At 44.2% G+C, this 23,330-nt stretch overlaps 2 protein-coding genes across 2 annotated transcripts in view; one reads left to right on the top strand and one right to left on the bottom strand.

The window, feature by feature from the left end:
* Window positions 1-8,867, top strand: part of RHOJ (ras homolog family member J) — a 61,202-nt gene extending 52,335 nt beyond the window's left edge. The window contains exon 5 of the mRNA XM_015631809.1: window positions 1,203-8,867. Within this exon, the coding sequence (XP_015487295.1) occupies window positions 1,203-1,349 (147 nt within the window). The 3' untranslated portion in view covers window positions 1,350-8,867. The remainder of the gene's footprint in view (window positions 1-1,202) is intronic.
* A 4,330-nt stretch (window positions 8,868-13,197) lies between these two features.
* Window positions 13,198-15,357, bottom strand: GPHB5 (glycoprotein hormone subunit beta 5). Its single transcript, XM_033515235.1, has 2 exons — window positions 15,154-15,357; window positions 13,198-13,386 (listed from the first exon to the last, which is right to left on the bottom strand). The coding sequence occupies exons 1-2, from the start codon at window positions 15,355-15,357 to the stop codon at window positions 13,198-13,200; spliced, it is 393 nt and encodes a 130-aa protein (XP_033371126.1).
* Window positions 15,358-23,330: the final 7,973 nt, after the last annotated feature.

Genomic DNA, 23,330 nt, shown 5'->3' with positions numbered 1-23,330 from the left:
AAGCCTGTGTTCAAGCAGGCTGGACCCAGGCACACATTGTGACCCCTGAGCCTGCACTTCTGCTGAAATATCAGCTGAAACATAGAATATCCTGAGTGGGAAGAGACTCAAAAATGTCAACAAGTCCAGCTCCTGGGCATGCATAAGATAACCCCAAAAATCACGCCATGAGTCAGAGAGAATTGCCCAAACACTTCTAATCTCTGGCAGGTGACATGACCAAGCTCTAAGAAAAGCATCGAGGAACACAGGGCAGCAGGTGGCAAATGGGCATCAAAACAGATTCTACTGCCTGTTTTATCTAAGTCAGGAGTTTCTAGCTCAGGGTTCTGCCAGGAGATGCATGTGGCAAACCCCTCTCTGCAGCCAAGCCACCTCCTGTCACACTCCTCCCTGTCCCTTACAAAAGCACAGACAACTGGATTCCCACTTATCCCTTGCACTTCAGGCAGCAGAGAAGGTGCTCCCAAAGTTTCTGTGGTATTGTACATTTCTCCTGGAAAGGTAGGGGGTCAGAAGCACTCCCCAAGCCCTGGGATGCAGAATTCTGGATCCTGGCCTTGTCACCTTATATGCTGCAGGTTCTATTATTGTCCCTGGCCCTCAAAAATCAGAGCATCCATGAGCAGAACAAGCTGCATAAGCCATAAGGTTGCTGAATAAGCTGAGGCTGCTTTCCCAGGCCTCTGTGGGTGTTTGTATCATGCCAGCATACCCAGGAGACTCCTATCTCAAAATGATGCTTCCCCATTCCCAGAAAACAGCTAGAAGCCCTCCCCAGGTAGCAGCTCCCTGGCATTGGAGGAGACAGGACACAAGAGTGACAGTTCAGGGGAGAAGAGCCAAGTGTGTGAAAGGGCTCAGCTATAACCCAGCATTTCCTTGAAGCCTCCCCAGCTGCACAGGCAGGAGGCCAAGCTCCTGGTCCAGCACTCAAACATGGGTGCAGCCCCCTCTCTCTGGAGGGTCATGCAGGGAATCCGTGCAGCCCGTTCACTCCCATGTGGTGACATACTCATGTTGATGCTGATTCCTGCTCTCTTACCCAGGATGACCACATGAGCTTGTCCTTTCATTCCACAGGCAGCCAGACACAAAACAGAGAAATGGTCTGACCCCTTTCTAAACGTAGAAAGCTGCTGGAACAGCATCACCCTGTCTCTCCAACAAGTGGACACTCACTCTCATTTTCCCTCTTTCAGATTGGAGCCCAGTGCTATCTGGAGTGCTCAGCCCTCACGCAGAAAGGCCTTAAGACTGTCTTTGATGAGGCAATCATGACCATTTTCCACCCCAAGAAGAAGAAGAAGCGCTGTGCAAAGTGCCACAGATGCTGCACCCTGGTGTGACGTGCCCTGGGAAGCAGAGACAGCTGATTTCAGTGAAACCAAGCAGGTTAGAAAGGAAATGAAGGTCACTTGCAACTGAAACAGGGAACAAGACCAGAATAGGGTCCTTCTAACCCAAATATAGGAGCTCTCCGTTCTGTGAAACCTCCAAGCTGTATCACCCTTGGCCAACTCCTGTCTCTGTGCTTTCCTAACCCTCCAGAGCTGTTTTGCAGCCTGTTCCCACTGCTGCAGACTGCACCAACAGAAACCAGGATGCCTGCCTGGCTCCCCACCTTAGGAATAAGGTGAAGGTGGCTTGTGACAAAGCAAAGAGCTCAAGACAGCAAAAGAAGCAGGAGAAACTCCTTTTGTGGCCTTAAGCAAGAATTGATCAAAATTAGGAATCTGCAGACCTTAGGAATTGAATCTGAATTGACTGAAAGCACATGGAGATCTGTAAAAATATGATATGTAAGACATACACTATAGGTAGGATGTACTTTAAAACTGCTTCTCTTTTATAAGACTTGCTAGTTCAGGAGATACTTTAGTTTCTTCAAACCACATGGAAGCAAAGGTGGAGTGATTCCAGTTTGTTTTCACTTAATGGTGAAACTTCACAGCACCAGGATGTTGCTGCACCCAAGCTAACAAAACAGATCAACATTTACCTCCAGACTTAAGGAATGTTCTTACAACTAAAAAAAAAATGCAAATAACTGTATTTTTACAGAGGAATGTTCAGGCTGAGCCATGTTTCCGTAAGCTTGGAAGGGAAGTACAGAGTTGTAGCATTAATGTACTGAAACAAAGAAAATCTGCCACCAAAGAATATCACCCTAGACAAGAAATAGCAGCATGGAACAATCTCTCTTCCAACTGAGAACAAGAACGAGACACATTGCCATGGCAACTGACAATTTACCTTACAGATCAGCTGGATTTCTACATCTCACCCAACAGCCAAGTATAGAAAAAAAAAAATTAAATAAAGCCAAAGGTCATACTGACTTTAAGTGCTTTGAGGTGATCCAATTGCCTTAAAATTATCCTTTTTTTATGAAGTATTTCTGTAAAAAAACCTCATCAAAATGGAGTTGAGAACTTGTTGACTTCTTTTAGCTTCCCTCCTCCTATTCATATCTTCTGTCTCTGCTGCCATTTTCCATCTTCACGGAGAGTGCTGCTCCAGCAGCAGCGTGGCTGCAGTTCTCAGGAGCGGACTGTTCCACGAGCAGCAGATGATGGCTTCAGCAGCAGCATGGAGGTGGGAAGTGCAGCCCATAGGGGAAAGGGAGATCCTGTGATCTCCCCTTGCTGCTGGGGAAATTGTGCCTTTTCACTAAAGCCTCTCCCGGGATCCTGCAGCTTTGCACATCACAGCGACACCGGCGCTCAGAGGTGAACTCAAAGGGCCTCTTGTTACTGCTCTGCCTCTGGGTACCCCAGCAGTGCCACCAGACTGTCTTGTCATGGATTTCATCCCCCAAGGAGGAAATCACAGCACTGGCACACACAGATTTGAAGATGTAACTCCTTACAAAAGCTGTGTCTGTAGCCAGCGTGCTCAGAAGTGCCGGGAGGGAGCAAGTGACAGGAGCACATCCTCCCAGGCCAGGGCACAGGCCCTGCTCCCCTCTGCAGCATTCCAGGAGGCTGGCAGCCCTCTCCTCTTGGGAAGCAAAGTGTCCTGACTGAGAACACACCAGACAAACCAGGGAACTCCAGCCCTGGTGCTGCTCAGAGTGATGAGTGACTGCAGCAGGACCACGGGAAGGGCACCCAGGGCACATGGAAGGGACTGGGCCTGGTGCAGTGCCCAGTCCTGCATCAGGGCCAGGCTTGTGGATCTGAGCCCCTCCTCCAGCACACATTCCTTTTCATATAATTCTAGAATGGTTTGGGCTAGAAGGGACCTCAGAGATCATCTAATTCCAGCCCCCATTTTACCATGGACAGCTACAGAAAACAGCTCTGACAACCCAAAACATTTCTGGGTAGAAATCAAGAGTTCCTCTGACAAAATCCATCAGACTCGATGCAAATGCTTTGCTCTTTTTTCACCCAGTGGCTTCCCCTCACCATCCCTTTCCCCTTGCACACAAACATGGATGAAAACACAGTTGTGCCATACCTGAGACAAACAAGTTCTCCTCATTGCTGGTGACTTTTCGTGCATATTTTCTGTTTTATTATGTCCCAGGCATTTAGGTCAGATGGCCTGGCTGAGGGTGAGGCACAAGGGTCCATGCCATGCCACAGAGTTTGTGTCTATCCCCAGGCACAGCAGTGAGTGTTCGCCTCAACAGGACACTACCAGCTGAACCATAAAGTGTAAAAATATATTACAGGAGTATGAGAAGAATGAGGCATGGATTAAATAAATTAGTATTTAGGCTTACAACATGACTGGAAGCCCACTGAAACTACAAAAAAAAAAAAAAAAGCCTTTAACAGATTTCAGGGAAATTATATCTGCACTGTGCTGCCTTTTATTTCAGTGAAAGTTAATTAGGATTATTGTTTTAGCTCATGTAGGTTGCTGGAGAGTGATGTATGAGACTCTGGTGGAAGAAGGTGAAGTCTGGTTTAGCTGAAACACGATGCAAATGCTCAGGTTGGAGCTGCCTGGTTTTCTTAGACCTTAAAAATGTGGAAATAGAGGAAAAAGAAAATCCAGAGTGACAGCTGAGCTCATCCTAACGTAACGAGCACACTGGAAAAGTGAAATGGAGCACCCTGGCATGCATCAGGGAAAGCCACAAACAATCACATTGATTTTTTGCATGCCACTGAGTACCAGGGGTGATTGTTAATCTTAATGGAACGGCATAGGATTGGCAGTAAAATCAAAAATCAAGTGGGAAGTTGTAGCATTAATGTAACTGCAGTGGTTTAAGGGAAATTAACTACAAAACATATGGTGATGGAGAAGCTAAAATGTTAAAATATCCTAATGTGTTAAACTACAACATCCTAAACAAATCCTTGCATAGAGGAAGCAGATAGAAAAATCTGAATTTATGTACAAAAAATGTTAAGGCTAAGCAGGGGTTTCTTTGCACTTACAAAATGGAGCATGTCAAGCTTGTGAGGCAGCAAAATGTCAAGTTTTTCAAAGTAATTTTGACCAAAATTTGAATTCTGGGAGCTGCAAGAGAGGAAGAGTGGTCACAATCCACTGGGATATGGCCTCTGCACTCCATTTACTTTAATTTTTTTTCAGCAAAAATAAATGCTTTTTGAAAAGCCATGTTTAATGCAGGTCCCATAAACATTATTCCTGAATTAGGTTATGTACATAGACCTGTCTATGAAATGTGGAAATTGCTCAAGGATCTGCCCTGTTACACTACTTTTTTGGGGAGGCAGGGACAGCACGGTCGAGAGGCTTTAGAAAGGGATTGTAGGCAGATGTAAGGAGAGTCATTGACTATCTGGCAAGTCATACTTAATGCCTTTTTTAAAAGCAACAGATGGTGTGTGAACAGGCAGCAAAGCTTATTTTCAGAAAAAAACCACAACACCAGACATAGTGCAAGTGCAGGCATAAGGCCACAGATATAAACTTCAAGTTATTTTCGAGCACCATTTGTAATAAGGAAAGAAAATCGATAAAGGACTGCCAGGTGAAAGGAGATGGGTTTACTCACTGTGAGATGAGCTAGAAATCAGATCCCAATTTCACCTTAAAAGGAACACTGTTAAGGAGAGTCATAAAGGTTAGAAACCATCCCTGGAACTTATTTGACAACGTCCCCTTAATGCAGCTGATGTCAAAGCCTTTCCTGACAGACCTGCCTTTGCTAATAGTCTGCTGTCATTTCAAAAGCACTCACAACTTATGGGAAACTTGCTGGATCCTGTAAAACCCATCTCCTTTGGCCTCTTCTGGAACCTTCCTGTTCTACCAAGAGTTCTTAACCTGAAGCTGCAGTTCCAAACAGAGTTCCCAAAGTATTTTCATGCAAACCCTGCAAGGAGATATTAGAGGTACTTGAGAGAGATCTCAATTCATCAGAGTTGCTGTCACATCACCTACAGATGTCTGTGCCTTTCAGTGCCCTGTGAAAACACCAAGATGGTGGAACTGGGACAGTCCTGCCACTTCCAGCATGACTTGAAGGAGACCCCACAAAAACTCACAGTTTTTGCCTCCCAGAACTCTGAAAAGTTGGGGAGAAGGCAGAAGCAAGGCTCTAACCCCACTCAGGTCCATCTCAATTGTTCAACTGGATATACACCCTGTGTACATACAGAATTCACCCCAAGTCCAGTATGACAATCAAAACAATCATTTCAGCAGCTGACATTAACATTTCTCACCTTTTTTCTCTTTCGCAGCACTCAAAGCATTCAAAATAGACACAGAATTAAATATAGCACTGCATCCTAATATGAAATAAAGTTATTCCAAATACTTTGATTAAAGGGACAGATTTTGGCAGTCTTCCTCATACTGAAGAGCATCTCACTTTACAAGGAACTGTCTCCAAGTTGTTCATGTCTCATTCAGTCCCACTGGCACTGCTCAAGTCATGAGGGAGGCTGATTGGTGATCAATCCTTGTAGTTTAATTACCAGAGAACCTCTTCCAGCAGCTCTAGTGTTGGTGGCCTGTGTTCTTTTGAATACCTTCATGAATGGTGACTCAATCACTTCCCTGGGCAGCCTGTCTCTCCCTTTAATTCATATATGCAAGATGCCCATCTGCTTTATACCGTGCTTAGCGCCCGTGACCTTTCCCTGTACCTATTTTCACCAAGTGACACAGCAAATACCTCATGACTCACCACACAGAAACCTCATCTGGATTAAAAATAATTTGCAGTGGCATCAATCTGTCTCAGGCCAGGATTGTTTAAAAGCACATTTGTCTTTTCCAACAAAGCAATCCATATGTTCACGTTGGCCCAGGGACCATTTGTTAAGCAAAGAGGTAGAATGTAGGAATCTGGCTGCACGTGCCTTTCTCCATGTATTTTCTTTTTCCCTGAGGAGGACCTGTAATGTTGTTTTATCCTACATTAAAAAAGGAAAGTCTGGAAATAACAGAACATTTTGTTGGTTCACAACTCTATAGGACTGGAGGAGCATCTGCTGTGACAGGAGGTGAGCATGGAGTGACCTACGTCAGATAACTTCTAGACACATTTGAGCTCTTTGCAAAAATGAAGACAAATTTCCACTATGAATGTTTATTTTCCTCTTCATGAATAAAGACCATCTGAAAGCAGGAAAAAGCCTCCCACTGATTTCAGTAGTGGCTTGTGATCTCAGCTGTCTTCACCTATCAAAACAAAACAGGAATAGAAATATTTTTGCATCCAAAAGTTAGGACAAAATCACCAATTATAAGTCATGAATGCAACAGAATCACTTCTGCTTCAGGGGGGAGCTGCAAAATTAGGGCCCAGAGCCACAATTAATCAGTTTGAGCCTAAACCTTAAATTTAATTTTAAGATGTTAAGGGGACACTCATAACTAGAACAACAGCAAAAAATCTTCAAATTCTGTTTTCTTTGTTTCAGTTAAAGCTGTCAGAAACATGGGAACAAAAATCTATTTTCTTGGGCAGTTCCAGGAACCACACCATAACAGCAAAAACAGTCAGAAGTTCATTGTAAGAGGAAAATTAGTTCAGAGCAACAAGCAAAAAAACATGTGAACTGCTGTCAGTGGTGAAAAACCTCTTTAACTTTGAAAATATGGATCCTCATCCCTTTCCACATTTTACTGACCATAATGCAGTGTTTGGCTGCTCCTGACTATAATGGTAGGGTGGGATTTTCCAAGATGCTCTGTGGTGGCTTCATTTCAGTTCTCATGAAGGCAATGGAAATTTTCAGTGGGGTCCACACATGACCAATGTGGAAAATATTTGAGATTCTTTATATTTCCTCTTTTCCTGACCTTTTATTTTGGCTGACCAAGCTTTGAGCACACAGATACACTGAGCCAGGTCCAAGAATCTTTTATACCTTCAGGCTGCTGGTTAAGGACTCCTGAAAGGACTTGGGGCATCCAAAGACTTTGCTGGTCTCACCTTTGGAGGCTGGATCTGAAACAGCTCATTTCAACCACAACTGAGCTGAGGATGAAAGTGGTTATATTAACAGAGTAATATTCAAGACATACGGTTATCTTTGCTTAAAGACCCTAAACTCATTCTGTCACTTAATTTCATCTCATCCCATTCAGGACACAAGGTTTGATATGGTTTTGGTGAAGGTCAGTTTGAGCTCTCACTGATACCAACTCTAGTGAATTTTGATTTTGATTGGATTTAATGAATTCAGAGTAAACAGTTGTCACAAGTCTACAGCTTCCAGATCTTCCAACACAACATTTGTTTGTATTGATAACATGTAGAAAAATTTGTGTGATGTCTGTCAAAGTAGATTGTGGGTAAATCCTATCCAGAGTGTGGCTATCATGTTGTCTCTCTCAGTACTTTTCCCCTGAATAGGCAGCTGCTGTACCTGCATTACAGACCTGGCAAGCACTGAACTGCCCTGTCAGCATGGAGCAAATGAGCCCAAATTCTCCCCACACTTGTAAATGTTAGTTCACTAATAAGGAATAACAAAAAATTATGTGAGAGAGGAAAGACACTGGCAAAGTCTTCTTCACTCATGAGCAGAAGTGACCCAAGCCCTGGGTGCCAGGTGGGAAATGCTACAGAGGAAGACATGGTATGATGGTCCTGATGCCCCAAAAAATATGGATTGGGGCTGGTGAATGGGCTGGGAAGTGCCTCTGTGGAGTCACCCCTGGGTACCTGGGGCTCAGCAGCACCTCGAGACTGGGGGGAATTCTCTGTAGAGAAGAGAGGCAGTGCAAGGATAACTGAATTCAGTTTAATATGTCATGATGTTGATGCACTTACACAAATACAAGATTTTCACTGCACAGAGGTTCTCTGATCCCCCAAGAACACAAAGACAAGGACATTTCATTCCTTTCTTTTTGTGCTTACCTAACAGTAATGCTTAAAATTATTCCTTAAGAAATGCTTAAAACTAACAGTTCAACAAGTTATTCTGGTTGAGTTTGTGAAGCAGATGTAATGACCTCAACACAAATCAAGACCTAACTCATCACCAGTCAGGTCTTAGCAAGTTAAGAGAAAAAAATCACTTAGTTGATGCGTGCAACAGAATTTTTCTCTCTTAAAAGTTGCTGTGTGCAATATTGCTGGAATATGGGGCTGGTGAAACCAAAGGATGGGCACTAAAACAGTATGTCTGACCTTTGAGGGGTATGCCTTTTTTTCAAAGGTTAACCAAATCTTCAGAATTCAAAGCAAAACAATTTCAAACCAAGGAAATTCAGTTTTCAAGCAAATGTGTTCTGCATAGTTTAAAAATCATGTAAACATTATTAATTTCCTATTTACAGCACATAATTCTGTACTCTTTTGTTTATCATCTTTTAAACATGTAATTACTGTATATTGCAATGCACATTAATATCATTTATTGTACATAGTTTATTTTAACAAAATAAATGTATTACAAAGTATTTTGACAGCATCCTTTTGGGGAGGTGTGCTTTTGTGTTTATTTTCCCAGATGTTAATCACATGCACCTTGTAGGAGGTTTCAGGTAGGAAAAACACCAACCAACACACTGGCAAGGGAGATGATGAGGACCCTCTGGTCCAGCAGCCAGGGCAGGTGGAGTCAGGAGGAAAAGTGAAAGGATTAAGGTGATGATGAAGTTACACAAAGAAAGACAGCCCTGCTGGTCTGGAAACAGGAATATGACTGGCTCCAGGGATTCAGTGCAGAGATGTGGATCTCATTTTTTTAAAAAAAATAACAAAATTAATTACTAAAAAAAAAGTGCCTTTGTTATCCAGCTGTTCATTAAAATTCATTTCAAGACCAGAAGCAATCTCATTGACCAGCTAGTCCGGTCTGCAAGCCAAGAAATCCCACCATTCCTGAACAACATCCCTCATCTTGATTGGACCAAAGCAAGTTTCCCCAGAGGAAGGCTCTTTTCATGTTCCTGCAGCTTGTGAACCTCAGCAGGTTTAACTAGCCCTGCCTGGAGCACTTACAGAGAAAAGACAAAGCATATCAACATTTATTCCTAATAAAAAGGTACTGCAGCCCAAATCCCTGGCTGCTATAAATGGATATGTCCTCAGAGGAGCCAGGACGATCCAAAAGGGCACAGCATATAGCCTGGAATATATTTTATTCACCCCAGAGGAATGTGGTATTATTCACCAGACTTTCCATGGCCTGATTTTATCTGAGAAGAAGTGGCTCAGAGGACCCACGTGTCTGGGGTTAACAGCAACATGCCAAAGGTATCCCCCAAAGCAGAAAATTCCTAAATTGCTGCCAGATAAGGCTGGGTGGATGTAGCCAAGGGAAGGATACCTCCATGCAGCCCTGATGCTTTCACATTTCCCTGAATACCCACAGCTGGCTACACTCCCTGGCAGGATGGTGGGTGAGATAGGCTTTGCTCTGACCCAGGGCACTGGTTCCATGTTTCCATGTGAGCACAAAGAGAGCAGGAGGCAGCTGCCTGTCCTGTCTCCCAAAGAGAAATCTGGTCAGTGCAGGGAACACCCATCCTGCCCTCTCTCTCATGGCAACTCTGCTCTGTAGGTGGGGTAAAATACACTGATTTCTGGCATGGCCAGTCTGGCTGGGCACACCAGCTGCAGGGGAGCTGAGCTTCCAGGGCCAGTGGGCTGCTGTGGCTGTCACAGAGCAGGAGGGTATTTTATCAAAGCACTGTCTGGCTGTGACCATTGCTGTTTAGGTTAAATGAGCTACAATAAACCTGAGGCACTGAGTGCACTGCAGGAGACAGATGTGACTGGTCACAAGTGGCCTTACAACCCCTGCAAAACACACTGTAGAGAGGAAAAAAATCATCTCTAGCATCATTCCCAGTCCAAAAGAGAAACTGAGGCACAAAGAAATCCACTGCTTTTCGTGGAGAGAAAATACCTGAGGCGTTATGGCCTTTTGACAAACACTCCTTGCAAACACATACCAAAGACAGACAAACTGTTCAAGTGCTTTGGACAGGTTGGGTGTGAAATCTAAATCCATGGCTTTAAAGAGCATTAAAATTCTCCCAAGGAGGTGAAGTTTGCCTGGGAAGAAACTTCTCATGTTCTGAAATATTTGGGCTGTGTTGACTGCCTACAAATTCTGAGCAGGATGTACCACCCCAGCTACAGCATTAAGGGTGTGAAAACTAAAGGCCTGGGCACAAGGTGTGGCAGGACAAGGAGTAAAGGTTTTACACAAAATGAGGGTTGATTTATACAAGAAGTTTTTTTACAGTGAGGATGGTGAAACACTGGCTAGAGAGGTGGTGGATGCCCCATCCCTGAAAACGTTCTAGGTAAGGTTGGACAGGGTTCTGAGAAGTATGGTTTAGTAGAAGATGTTCCTGCTCTTTGCAGACCAGCTGGACTAGAAACAACTCAAACTATTCTGTGATATTAAGTGTGAAAATTGATGTGAATTTAACAGAATTTAGACCAGTAGGTCTAAAGTGTAATAACTTCTGGGGGGAAAGTTCCACATTTGCAATCTGGTGTTGATTGGACTTTTGTCACTCAGGGCAGATCCACAGCATCTCTTTTGCTCTCCTCCCTGGAAGATCATCTCAAAGTGGCCTTTTGCTGCCTTGGTTTCAGTCAGGTTTCATCCTTCCCACCTCCCCCTTCTGCTCCTCAGTCTGGCTGCATCAGTCAAAGCCCTTTTCCCACCCTGCAGTGTTTTGTTCTGATCACTTGCTGAGGTTTCTGCTGTCTCACCATGTCCTGGTACAGCTCTGATTTCCTGCTGGCTGCAAAGGAAGGAAGTTTGCCACTTTCTAACCTTGCCTCTAATCCTGAGACTACAGCACAGCCAGAGACCCTCTGAGAAATTCAACGAAGGAAATGACTTCACACCAAGGAGATGTTTTGCAGGTGTTCACAGCTCTGGCAAAGAGTTTGTAGGAGCTTATAGATATTCTATGTGAGAAATCTTTACACACAGAAAAAGAGACACATTGCTTTAAATTGCTTTCATACTAAAGTTTTGAGGTTTATTAAGGACACAAAACAATTTGCAGATTTCCCATAATAACTGTAATGCCAGTTGACAGTATCAGAGGGATCATGAGGTGTAATTTGAAACAAAACATGAGGACTTTTTAAAGGGTATTTAAACTCTCCATCAGCAAAAACCTGCTCCTGCTGCTGTTGGACACAGAAGTCTCTATTCAGAATTACAGAAGGTAGGGTGATAAAATCACTTTCTTCCTACTCAGTCATAGCACAGCTTTTGCAGATTAAAAAAAAATATATATCAGCTTATAAATTACAGGCTAAATTTAATCTGTCTCACTGTGTATAGGACACCTGGGGAAGTTTCAAGCATGAGTCCCTGTAAGTGAAGGTGACTGCATCCAGGAGACAAGGCAGTGAGTGGGGGGACACAGGTGCAGGTATTACTCTGAGGAGCAATGCTCTCCTAATGGCTATCTGAGAAGGTGTCTTTGTTTTGTGAGCTCCTGTGGGCCTCTCCCCCTTGGCAAATCTTCCTTCCTTCACTTAATTTCCCATTTTGCTCAGGGGAGAAATGAGGGATGAATGTGAGTGTGTCCTCCTGCAGGTGGGAGCCAGGGAACAAAGGCACTTGTGTGGCTGTGGTCACAGGGGGCTCTTGTGGCAGCCCCCAGGTGTCCCCCTAGTTTGTAAAGAGTGGGTCTGAGGAGGTGTGAAGTGTCCTGTGGAGCGTCTGCTCTCTTTCCTGTGCTGGATTTGTCTCAGACACCATTAATGGACACTCCACAGCTTTCCTGAAGCACATCTGGCTGTCCCCCAGCTCTGTGTGCACCCTCAGAGGAGCAGGTCTCCACGGAGCTGAGCAGCTCAGGGAGCTGTGAGAACACCCTGCCTTAGCCCCCTCTTTCCCACCACATCAGCCAGGGGCTCGCTGAAACCAAACCACGATCGTTGCATTTTGGCTTGGTCCTTCTGACTCTGGAAATTGTCAGGAGAGATGCTTTGGGGTCTGCAGAGTCTCACTGATTTTACGTGAAGCCATTTCCCCTCCAGTCCCTGGACAAAAGCAGATGGTTCTGCACATTTAATGAATTTCTCTCTTTATTCTTTTTTATTTTTTTTCAGGGATTGTCCCTTGTGAGATTTATTATTTTTTTTTAACACAATGTCTCCAATTAAGCAAAGCACTGAAATACATGCTTAAAAGTCCACTGATATTAAGCAAAACACTTAATCATGAGCTTAAGTCCTTGGCTGAGTCAAGGCTGAGTATACATTCCCCCTAATTTCAAGGCAGTGATTTGAATACTTATTTCCATTTTATTGGCCTTGAGACCTTTTTCTTTGCCTGTTATTCCTGAATGACTTCAGGGTAAGGTTAACTAATGGGGCTGGGAGGGGGAGCTGGTGGAAGTGTTGGTAGCTGCATTTATGTTACTGAGAAGAAGCTAAACCCCAGATGAATCGGGCTGTCACGAAGGGGGCAATGCCTTTGTGGGGTGTTTCTACATCCCAGTGTTCTGTCCATGTGCACTTTGTGCAGGCAGAAAGGTCACACAGAGTGAAAAGCTCATGAGGAGGAAGGGAAACTGCAATATTTCTTTTTACCACAGGATTTGCTACTATAAGGCTGTGGGTTCCTACAGCAATAATGCTTTGAGCAGCATGAGGAGAGGGGAGGGACTAAGCCCAGAAAAGTCAGTGACTGGGAGCACTACAGGGCAAGATCAAATTCTGGGTGGATTTACACCCTCCAGAATGCTGGAGGTAGCAAGGGTAAGAAGCTGGGGGAGAAGTCATCCCCTCCTGGCCTGAGCTGGGAGGGGAGGTCAGTAAGTCTCACACTCGGTGGTGGCCGTGGAGCAGATGTCACAGTCACAGCGGATGGCCACCGGGTAGGTGTAGAAGGGGTCCACGTCAGGGGCACACCTGGGCAGCCTCACCGTCACCATCCTGGTCTCGTTGTAGGTGCAGATCCGGTGGTGGGACTCGATGTAAGGCGGCTCCAGGATCGGTTTCTGCAGGGGAGAAATGCTGACCTCAGGCAAGACAAACATCTGGAGCCCCAGTTTCCCCAAGGGGATTTTGTGTAAATAGAGGAGCTACTGGATCAGGTGGAAGGGGCCATGGAAATGAATTTTAGGCTACATCATTCAACACTTGCCTCTTGGAGCCCTGCCAAGAAGGGGAGTGGGTGCATGTATGTGTTTCAGTTTGTTTAAAGCATAAAGCTCCAATTAAAACCTGCTTGAAGGAAGACAAAAGATTATCCCAAAAGCTGTTTTTTAGCAGACTCTGGGCGTTTCGACCACATGCTGCCAAAAGCAGCTGTTTCCTTCCAAAAAGCATTGATTTTCCATTAAACACATTCTGCTGGAAACCCTTCATGTGCACAAGCTGCCTAAGAGCAGGGGTGCAACCAGGTGCCAAAGGCTGGGGTTTTTTCTCAACCAGACCAGTTTTCCCTGTCAGGCTGCACCTCCCACAAAAACCAATGGCTGTACAATGTAGGGAAAGCTCTTGGCACAGCAGCCAGAATAGAAGTCTGGAATTCCTCCAGAGAAAATCAGCTTGGCCAGAGACCTCAGCCATCAGAAGATGATGGGAGCCTGAAGGCCTTGAAACCCACCCTGCCATGTAGCACCACAGTGGCATTGGTTTTGTCAAAAAATCAGTTTATCCTCAACAGGGACACCCATTTCCCAAAGACTCCAGGAAAGCTCAGCACACACAGGAATGGGAGCCCACTGCCTGAGGTAACACAGCCAGGAGACTTTTAATTTCTTCCTTCCCCTCTGTCCTGTGCAAAGAGCCTGGGAACTAGGAAGGACTGACTGGGAGAGAACAGACGTAATATTTCAGCAAGAAGATGTGCAGACACCCTCCCTCTTACAAAGCCCCCATCCAAACACATGGTGGTGCCTTCTGGAAGCGGTAGAACGCCCAGCCAGGTGCATTCAGCTGAGCTACACCCCGGGGGTACTGCAATACAGCAAGGTCTGAGCTGCCAGAAGAGCTTGGGGGTAGGGGGAAGCAGGGGTCAATAGATCCCTCTAAGGAGCCCCATCCCAGTGTGGAATCTGGCCACTGGTGGCCTTTCCCCTCAAACCACCAAGTCATGAAGAAGGTGAGTCAAGGTTGGCACACAGACCCTGGCTCTTCCTCTGGTCACTAGTGTAGAGTAGTTGCCTTCATTTGGACAAAATCCCTCTGAGTTATTCGAGTTGTTCTGGATAAATGAAACTGGGATTGGCTCCTTGAGCTTTCCAGTTGCAGAACGGCAAAGACAGTCAGAAACTTGTTCTCTGACGTGTGTGGATATACTTATGCTCTTTCCTTCTCTCTCTGTACACCCCTAAAACTTAAGTACTTCATATTTGTACAGGGCTGTGACTTAAAACAGGACCAGAATTAGAAACAGACATCATCTTTGGGATTTGCTTTTTGGAACAAAATACACTACCCATCAATTGGGAGCTCCATCTTAATCTCCAAGGAATACTTTTTTTCAAGCAAAGTAATAAAGTCCCCCCTCTCCTTAAGTGTTCAAGCTGTAAGAGGCTTTCAGACTGCGTAGTAAGAGCATTACATAAGTGCTTCATTAATATCATCACATGGCTCCCATTCCGCTTTGGGGCAGTGGGAGGAGGGATGGGACAACCAAGAACAAATACCAGCAGTGCAACCAGGGCATCATGGAGCAGGACACCGTGGGTGGCTGTCCTTAGAGGGCTTTTCCTGGGGGAGAAGTACCAGCCAGGGATGTCCCTGGGTCACAGCCTCACCTCCCAGGTCTCACAGCGTCCCCAGCAGGCGTCCGTGGTGACCCTGAGCCCACGGCAGCCGGGTTTCCTGGCCAGGAAGGTGAATTCCCTCACGGCACAGCCCACGAACGTCCGCAGGTCGATGGCCGAGGCCTTGGCGGTGGCACCGCAGCCGGACAGCAGCAGGACAAGGAGAGCTCCCAGGATCAGGCAGGAGAGCTTCATGCTGAGGGCAGAAGGGACAAGAGGGCAGGGTTAGGAGGGTCAGCATAGCCCAGCAGGCAAGAAGTGCGAGTGGATGGGCTCAGCTGAAGTGGGAGTAGCCCTTCTTCCCTTCAAACACAGAGTTAATCCTCACTCAGCCGGGAGGAGTGGGGCAGGTGGAAGAATGAGTGGTCACTACTTCCAGAAGTGGAAAATCTCAGAAAAAAGTCTGTCACAGAATGCAGCAGTGTGAAGACTTTCCCTGCAGAGCACTGGGAGTTTGCCTGGAAGACATAAAGTCACCAGCCTATGCTTCAGCCCTACTGAAATCTCCATATTGCAGATTTGTTTTGCAGCATATGCCTCTCTACCACCCTGTTTGGGTTCTCCTGAGCTCACACAAAGCCAATAGCTGCATCGCTGGGAGCCAAGCACCCCTGAATTTGTGCTATAATCTCAGCATCTCCCAGAAGATTCACTGGAGTTGCCAGTACCAACACCCTGTGCACTGGACTTGTGCCATTCTTCTCCCAGGGCTGCAGCCAGAGGGGCTGGCTCTCCCTTCAGCACAACTCACACCCAACCCAGGCTGCCAAGGCACTGATCAGAGCTGGTCAGACAAGGAAGGACATGGCCAAGGTGACCAGAGGAACTCAGAACTCCTCACATCTGAGCAGCCTTGCATCCACCAAATCCCTCTGACACTTGTTGACCTTCTGTCTCAGCAAAGTAAGCAAGCAACTTCTCTGGAACAGCTCCTCTGTCAAAAAAAAGAGATCTGGAAAGCAGCTCTAAGCCATGAGGTCCATTTTAAAATTCACATATCATCATTGCATTTAAATACATCTATCTTAGAAACCCCAGATCTGACACTTCATTTTGAGAAAGTCAGCTGCTGCATGGGGCACAGACTGGTGTGTGCTGCCATCTGTCCTCAGCTGGACAGACTGAAATTAAGTGAGCTGGGACTGCCAGTTGCCTGGCTGATGCTTGAGTCTCCAGACTCCTGCTAAATAAAATATTTAAATTTGCTAAATCAGAGCTTTAGATCAGCACATGATGATAAGCCATATATATGTCATATCATATATGTCACCATGTATACACTAATCTTACATGTGATTAAAGAGAGTATGTTTATATATAACCTTCAACAGGGTAAAAAAAAAAAAAAGCTGAAACTCCTTATTTTTAAAAGAAGGTATATAGAGCAAAATAGACAAACTTCAGAAAAAACCAAACGTTTTTCCTTTGCCACTTTAGCAAATCCTGCTGCTTTATTCATGAGCCAGAGCCATGACAGGGAGCAAACACAGACACACACTCACCTAACTCGTTGGAGTCAGAATTCCTTTTGCAGTTTTAAATTGCAGATGGTGTTTCAGGATGTCAGAGTGAGCAGCAGGAGACCAGCACCACAATCTCTGTGTTTGTGATCAGTAGATCTCCCCAGCAGCTGCTACTGGGATGTCTAATTGCTCAAATTTATAGAAAGGATCTTGTCAATCAAGGCAGATCTTTACTTGAACTACCCAAGGCATCAAAGTCATTGACTGTAAAGCAAGGCTCTCCTTTCCAGCAGTGATTAGCTTCAAGGGAATTATTATTTTGCAGGTTATTGTTTCATAACCTGATCAAAAAAAGAGTATCTTGGTGAGTGAAATTATGAGCATGCACTGGGGCAAAATGGATCTTCTTTTCCATTATGGAATATCAACATCTTTGGAAGCTGGCTCTGAAATTGTCATAACCCCTCTAATTAACAAGCCCTAAGTAAACATCCTCAAGGGAGACTTCTCAGATATCTGTACAAAAAAAATGCCTGGATTTTCTGTCAACTGAACAAGATCTTTTTTTACTCAATTTCTCTGTACAAGCAAGGGCAAGGGATGGGGGGAGGAGGTGTGAGTTGCAAGGAAAGAAAGTGTTCTCTTGGCGAGCTAGGTGGCTGAAACACAGGTGAGCACCACTGTGAAAGGAAATTTAGAAATCATGTCCTCTTCCTTCACTGTGTAAACCAAATTTTCAACTGTCCATGGGACAGGAAACAGCTGAGGAGCTTGGTTCTGTGAAAAACTTGCTGGTCAGTGAGGTCATAAAAGATGAGTGGGAGAGAGAAGTGCAGCCATAAGCTCACACAGTGGCCTGGGGAGAGTCACCTCCTTTCCTTTCCACCATGGATGGATGGTGACTATCCCCAGACCCACAAAAATCCAGAAAAGACAGGGCAAGTGTCAGAGATTATGGACCCCTCTGGATGATGCTGTCAGAGACAGCCACAGCAATACAACCCAGCCATGAGAATATAAAACACAGGGGAGACCTTAATTCAAATAAAATCCATGTGACAGTGGTTTAGAGGGAAAAACAAAACAAGTAGAGAGAGAAAATAAAAAAAAAAAAAAAAAAGAGTAGAGGAAAAAACACAACAACCAAGCAAAACAGCATCTGTTGATGTCCAGAACATGCATCTTATCAAATATGAAGCAGTGATTACTATGAGCTTGTTAATTTACCTTACAAATATCCAATACATACTTCTGATGGATTGCACTCAGGTTTTCTGTAGCGTGAGCTATGGAAAACACCAAGTTGACATTGAGGAAATGAGATATTGAACCATTCAGGACCAAACAAGGTGATCTCCCTTTTTCAGGGTGAATAACCCATGGCTTGAGGTCCTTGTTTCACTGCCAAGGTCAGCAGCCCTCGTTTGGTGCAGCAGCAGAGCTCACACTTATTTTCAAACCCCTGGGAACCCCAGAGCACTTTCTGTGTTTCATTATTCAGCTGGAGCAGCCACACAAGCTGGAATGGAAAAGGCTGGTTATTTACTCTCAAAGTTTACCTTTTCTGTCTAGATTAGGAAACAGTGGTTGGAACAAGTGAAAGAGGGAAGGGATTGTCTGAAAAACAGAAAAGCAGCAGGCATTTAGTGCTGTTGCCATATTGACATCATGACATGGGAAACGACTGCTTCAAATAATTAATTCACTTAACAGAAAGGAAAATGAAAAAACAATTAGAATGAACAGAATTTTTAATAAAAAATTTGAAAAGTTAGGAGGGCAGGGGTGTTTAAAATCTATCCCAGTATTCTCCCTCATTATTGTTCTCAGTCTCACTGGCAGTAAAGGACTCCAGGTTCCAATGAAGGGTGAGAAGGTGAAAGCTGGAGGAGGAATATTGAATAGAGGTGTAAATGTCTCCACCAAACAATGTCCCGGGCACCTTTTTCCCCATTGAAACCCATAGGGAAAAGCAGGAAATTCAAAGAAAAATGAGATTACAGGGAAGTCAAGAGGATCAGCCAAAGTCTTGACACTGATCTAAAATGATCAGCAACTTTCCACTAAAATAACCCTAAAACTACTTTTCTATGATTTTCACTGACCAAAAACAAAGCTAAAAAATAAACTTTTAAAACTTTTTCAAAAGTATAAAAGTTCTTGACTTACAGAGAAAACAGGTAAAAGTGAAAATACTGAGCTTAAGTCCCCTTTATTTGATTCTGGAAATGTGCCAGCAAAAATCAGCCTAAGATTAGAGGCAGGTACAGGAAATACATGCCAGATGGCAGATGAACCAGCTTTGACAGATCCCTCTTCTTCCATGGATTAAAATACCAGGTGCTGGAGTTTTTGTGTAATTCAGCTTGGTTTCAGTGACTTAGCTAAGTAAGATCCTGTTCTCTCCTCTCCATTTGTACTGAACAGCCTCTTTGAGTGAAACAAAAGAGAAATTGCAGACTCTCACTTATTCTGTCTCCAGAAAATCCTGTCTGTTTGTGGGACAGACACCAATTCCTGAAGGATTTGCATGGTGTTTTGTGAAAAGCCTGAGTGCTGGCTTTTTTTTTCCCACACAAAGTTTTGCTGTCTAACTGTTCCGTGATTTCATCTCATTTTAAGTTAATCAATAAATATACCAGTAGGATTTGAAATTGGGCTGGTCATGAGAAAGGAGCTGATTTGAGCCATTTAATGAGACAGACCAAGGGAAATACCAGTGCTGAGTGGCTGCACACAGGAAGCACTGCAGAGAGCCATGCAGGCTGTGCCAGGCCAAAAGAACCTGGTGACCATTCAGGCAAGGAAAGACGGTGACTGGACAGGAGATTTTTAATGCACTGCACAGGAGAGGGGTTTGGAAAGGTGGGTATTAGTCCAAAAGTAAAACAGAAGGAGAAATGGGTGAGGAATCAAGGTGGTGTGGGATGGCTGGCCACATTCACAGGAAGGTGGCATCCAAGAGAGGATAGGATTCAGTTTAGAACAGGGAGTCATAAAGCTCTCAGGTAGGATGTACAGCTATAAATGTTAGATGTAATTTGATGAACTCACAGAAGAAAAATAGCACTGAAATCACTTTTCCCTACACATGTTAACACCAGACTTTATGTCAATAGGTTGTTTACTCTTTGCTGGTAGTTTGGAAAAAAAGATAACCTTTATGTCCTGAAAACAGCATTTCAAACAAGTGCATTAAGATTATTTAATCCATCCCCACAGCTGCTGTGTGTTTGTCTTGGAGTGTGACTTTCTGTCATTTTCTACATCCTGAAAGAACACAAAGAGTTGGTTTGTAAAGGGACAGACAAAGCAGGTTTAACCTTGAGAGGGCACAGCTGATCTGTAAATGAAAATCAAAGGCAGCAAGTAAAGCTCCTCGAAAGGCTCTGATAGAAACACTGCCAAGTGCCAGCACAGGGAGCAAAATGCAGCCACCAGGAAATGTGTTCTCAGATAAATGCAGGAATTAGATAAATGTGGGCTCTCCCTGCTAACAATGGGACACCAGTCCCCACTGAAGGTCTCAGGCACAAAAAACCACTTCTGCTTTAAAAGACTTTCTGCTCATTTTGCTTCCTGGGCTTAGCACAACACGAGCTGGCAGCGGCTGAATGAGCATTACGGGGAGAAGAATGTAGTCAGAAAAGAGGATTTCTTGGGGCTGCTGTGGCAGGAAATCACACCACACTCAGTACTCAGGGGAATGACCCCTCGTACAGAGGAGATAAACACTTCTTGCAGCTTGTGGGGGTACCTGTGTTGGGAATGGCAGAACAGCCCAGAGAACACACCTGTAAAACCCAGCCCTGTGGATCTGAAATGCTGTGGAAAAGTTCTGTGCTGACCACAGCAAAATCCCAGCTGCTTCAGCACAGACACTGCCTCAGCTGCATGGCTCTTATAAGGAATCTGTCAGACACTATTCTTCTCTTCCTTTTCCATCAGACTTGGAAAATGAAGTCCAAGGGTGAGGCTTAACAGTAACAAAAAACACTAATCCACAGTTTGCTTGAGGCACATCTATCCTGGAGAGATAACACTCTTCTGCTAAAAAAGGCCTGCAGCTATGATGGATTCAATCCAGAAGAGAACTAATGAAGGTCCTACAGGCACTAGAAGAGCTGAAGCTTCTAAAATTTGGTAGTGCACAGCTCTAACATACAGGTATTGCACCCAAAACAAGGTGATTTCAATAAAGACACAGGAGTAGCAGAACTGCAGGTTCAGTTCAGAACCTGATTATAACCTGATTTGATGCTATATGGAGGAAGATCTGATTTGATACTCTATGGACAAACATTTGAACACATTTACTAAAATTCTTTTCTACATGTTTATATACAGGGTATTTCAGAGAAGCTAACCTTTGAGCAAAATGTTTTGCAAGTAGAAATCAGAAGGAAAAATATAAAGGCAAAAAAGGGAATAAAGACTCTCCACTGTCAAGAAAAATAGCAGGTTCCAACAAAATTCATCCTGACCCAATAGCAAATATAGCAAAATTTAAAAGATGTGATAGACCAAACCAGTTTGTCTGATATCTGTCCCAGTCTGATTAGTGCAAATGTTGATTCCAGAGTCCTGCTCTACTGTGGCTGTGAGTTACATGCTGCAAAGATTAACAACTGCTGAGGACACATTTCTCAAGGACTGACTGGCAGGAAGAATTTACCTGCAACAGGGGCATTCCTGGGGAGTTCCCTGAAGGTTTGAGGGTTGTGATCTATACAATGGGAAGGGAACAAACACAAACACACACATCCAGAATGGATGAGGAGGAGGAGGGGAAAAGTACAACACTGAGCCCAGGCTGTGGAACTCCTTCATCATGGTCCTTAGGAAAGCAAGGAGATTCATTTCTTTAGGCTGCCATGTCCTTGCTCTGGAAAGGTGTATTTGTCAAGCATAGCTCCTGATAGTAAGCCATCAAACACTGCTTCAGCCCACTCTTGGTGACATTCTTCTCAGTTTTCTCAGGCACTTTGGAAGTGTGTGCACCCTCACATTGTCATCAAACACAGCCACGTTTTCTTCCCCATTAAAATGTCCCTTCATGGTGGTGATGCTGACCACATTCAGCCCAGAATCTGAATTCAAGAATTCAAATCCAATGGAATTGCTGTATATTGATGTGAGAGAGAACTGGGCTCTCTAATTGTACACCAGGGAATTGACTGGAGATTTGATCTGTATTCATTGTAGTGCAGAAAATATTCTTCCAATAAATACAGATGCAAACTTTATGTGGCTGACAATAAACAGTTTAGCTCAAGTCACTTCTGCACTCCATAGCTTTCCTCTAATAGTCTTTTAGGACAGACTAATGAGCAATGACACAGCTGCTCTGGGCTCAGAATTTGAAGATGGAGCTTCTTAATCAAAACTACAGAAGTTCAAAGATACATTACCTTAATTCAATAATTTCCCTACTGCTCATGGCCAGTGCACTGGAAAACAGACACCTTGTCTGCCTCACTTCACCCCCAGTGCTAATGCTCTGTTTTTAACATTGCCTTCCTGAAGAGTGAAACTCATAAATTAGACAAAGCTGGAAGTGAAGTCTCCTAAAACAAAGCTACTGTCTCTTCCTGTCAATCTTGTTAGAATAAACTCATAGAACTATTGAATTAACCAAAATCCAGCCAGGAAAACAAACATGATGAGAGTCCCAAACCCCAGAGAGGCACTTGGCCAAACCAACCTCAGCACAGCATAGACCCAGACAGGCAAGAAGTGCCAGAAGCAGATAGACCAAATCTTCCAAATCTGCCTGAACTCCTTTTGCCCCTTAGGGAAATGTGAATCTCAGTTAACACTTTGAGTCCTCAGACTATTTCCAGTTCAAGTTCTTCACCCTGTTCCTACTGATCTTAACCAGTTCCTTGTGGATGCAGATCCATCCCATGCCATGGGATCAGCAAGGCTGATAGAGGCCAGGAAGAAAAACCCCAGGTTCCAGAAGGCCAGAAACAAACCCCCCCACCATACAGAGCCAGCTGAGGTACCAGAGGCTTCCCAGACTTCTGTTGTTGATCTTCAGTCACCAAATTATCAGCGACTGCAGAATCACCAGGGGAGGAAGATAAGAAGAGTGAGAGATAACAAAGATCCATCTTTCACCTCTGAGCATCACTGCCACAGGCACATCACACTGTGACTGTCTCACCACCCTCTCAGGGAAGAATTTCTTCCTAATTAACATCACTCATTACAGTTTACAGCTTATTTATAAATTCTGATATCACAGTAGTAACGATTTCACCTCAGCTGAAAGTTCAGGTCAGAGCCTGCACTCTCCTGCATATGGATTAATCAATAGAGATTAACTGGAAAGAGTACCACAAATTCAATTTTATGGTGCTAATGCTATACACCTCTGCCTTGCTTCAAGCATGCTTTTTATTCTGCAGTCCTTGTAAGCTATGTCTACTTTAATTAGATCAGACAGATAAATCCTGATAAATCCAGATAAAAACAAAACTCTTTAGCCATTTAAAGACACTTTCAAACCAGACATTAATTTATAAAGATTGGATAGTCTAACAAGACAAGTTTCATGTTTCACAGAGCTTGATACAATATTTGACTCTGACAATGTCAGCTATATCCTCTGAAGTTCAAAGGTCAATTATGTAAATCACAGCTGAAATAATAATTTCTTGCTTTGCTTGCAGCTGGCATGTGGCAAATAGATGTTTGAAT

This window comes from Parus major, chromosome 5, assembly GCF_001522545.3.
Source record: "Parus major isolate Abel chromosome 5, Parus_major1.1, whole genome shotgun sequence".
Taxonomy (NCBI): Eukaryota; Metazoa; Chordata; class Aves; order Passeriformes; family Paridae; genus Parus; species Parus major.
This window is presented reverse-complemented; position numbering and strand designations above follow the sequence as displayed.

What these genes read in the sequence shown, in the direction of transcription:
- GPHB5 (XM_033515235.1), bottom strand. Translation starts at nt 15,357, where the DNA reads ATGAAGCTCTCCTGCCTGATCCTGGGAGCTCTCCTTGTCCTGCTGCTG. An exon ending in GACGCTGTGAGACCTGGGAG is followed by an intron (nt 13,387 to 15,153) that starts GTGAGGCTGTGA and finishes TCTCCCCTGCAG; the next exon opens with AAACCGATCCTGGAGCCGCC.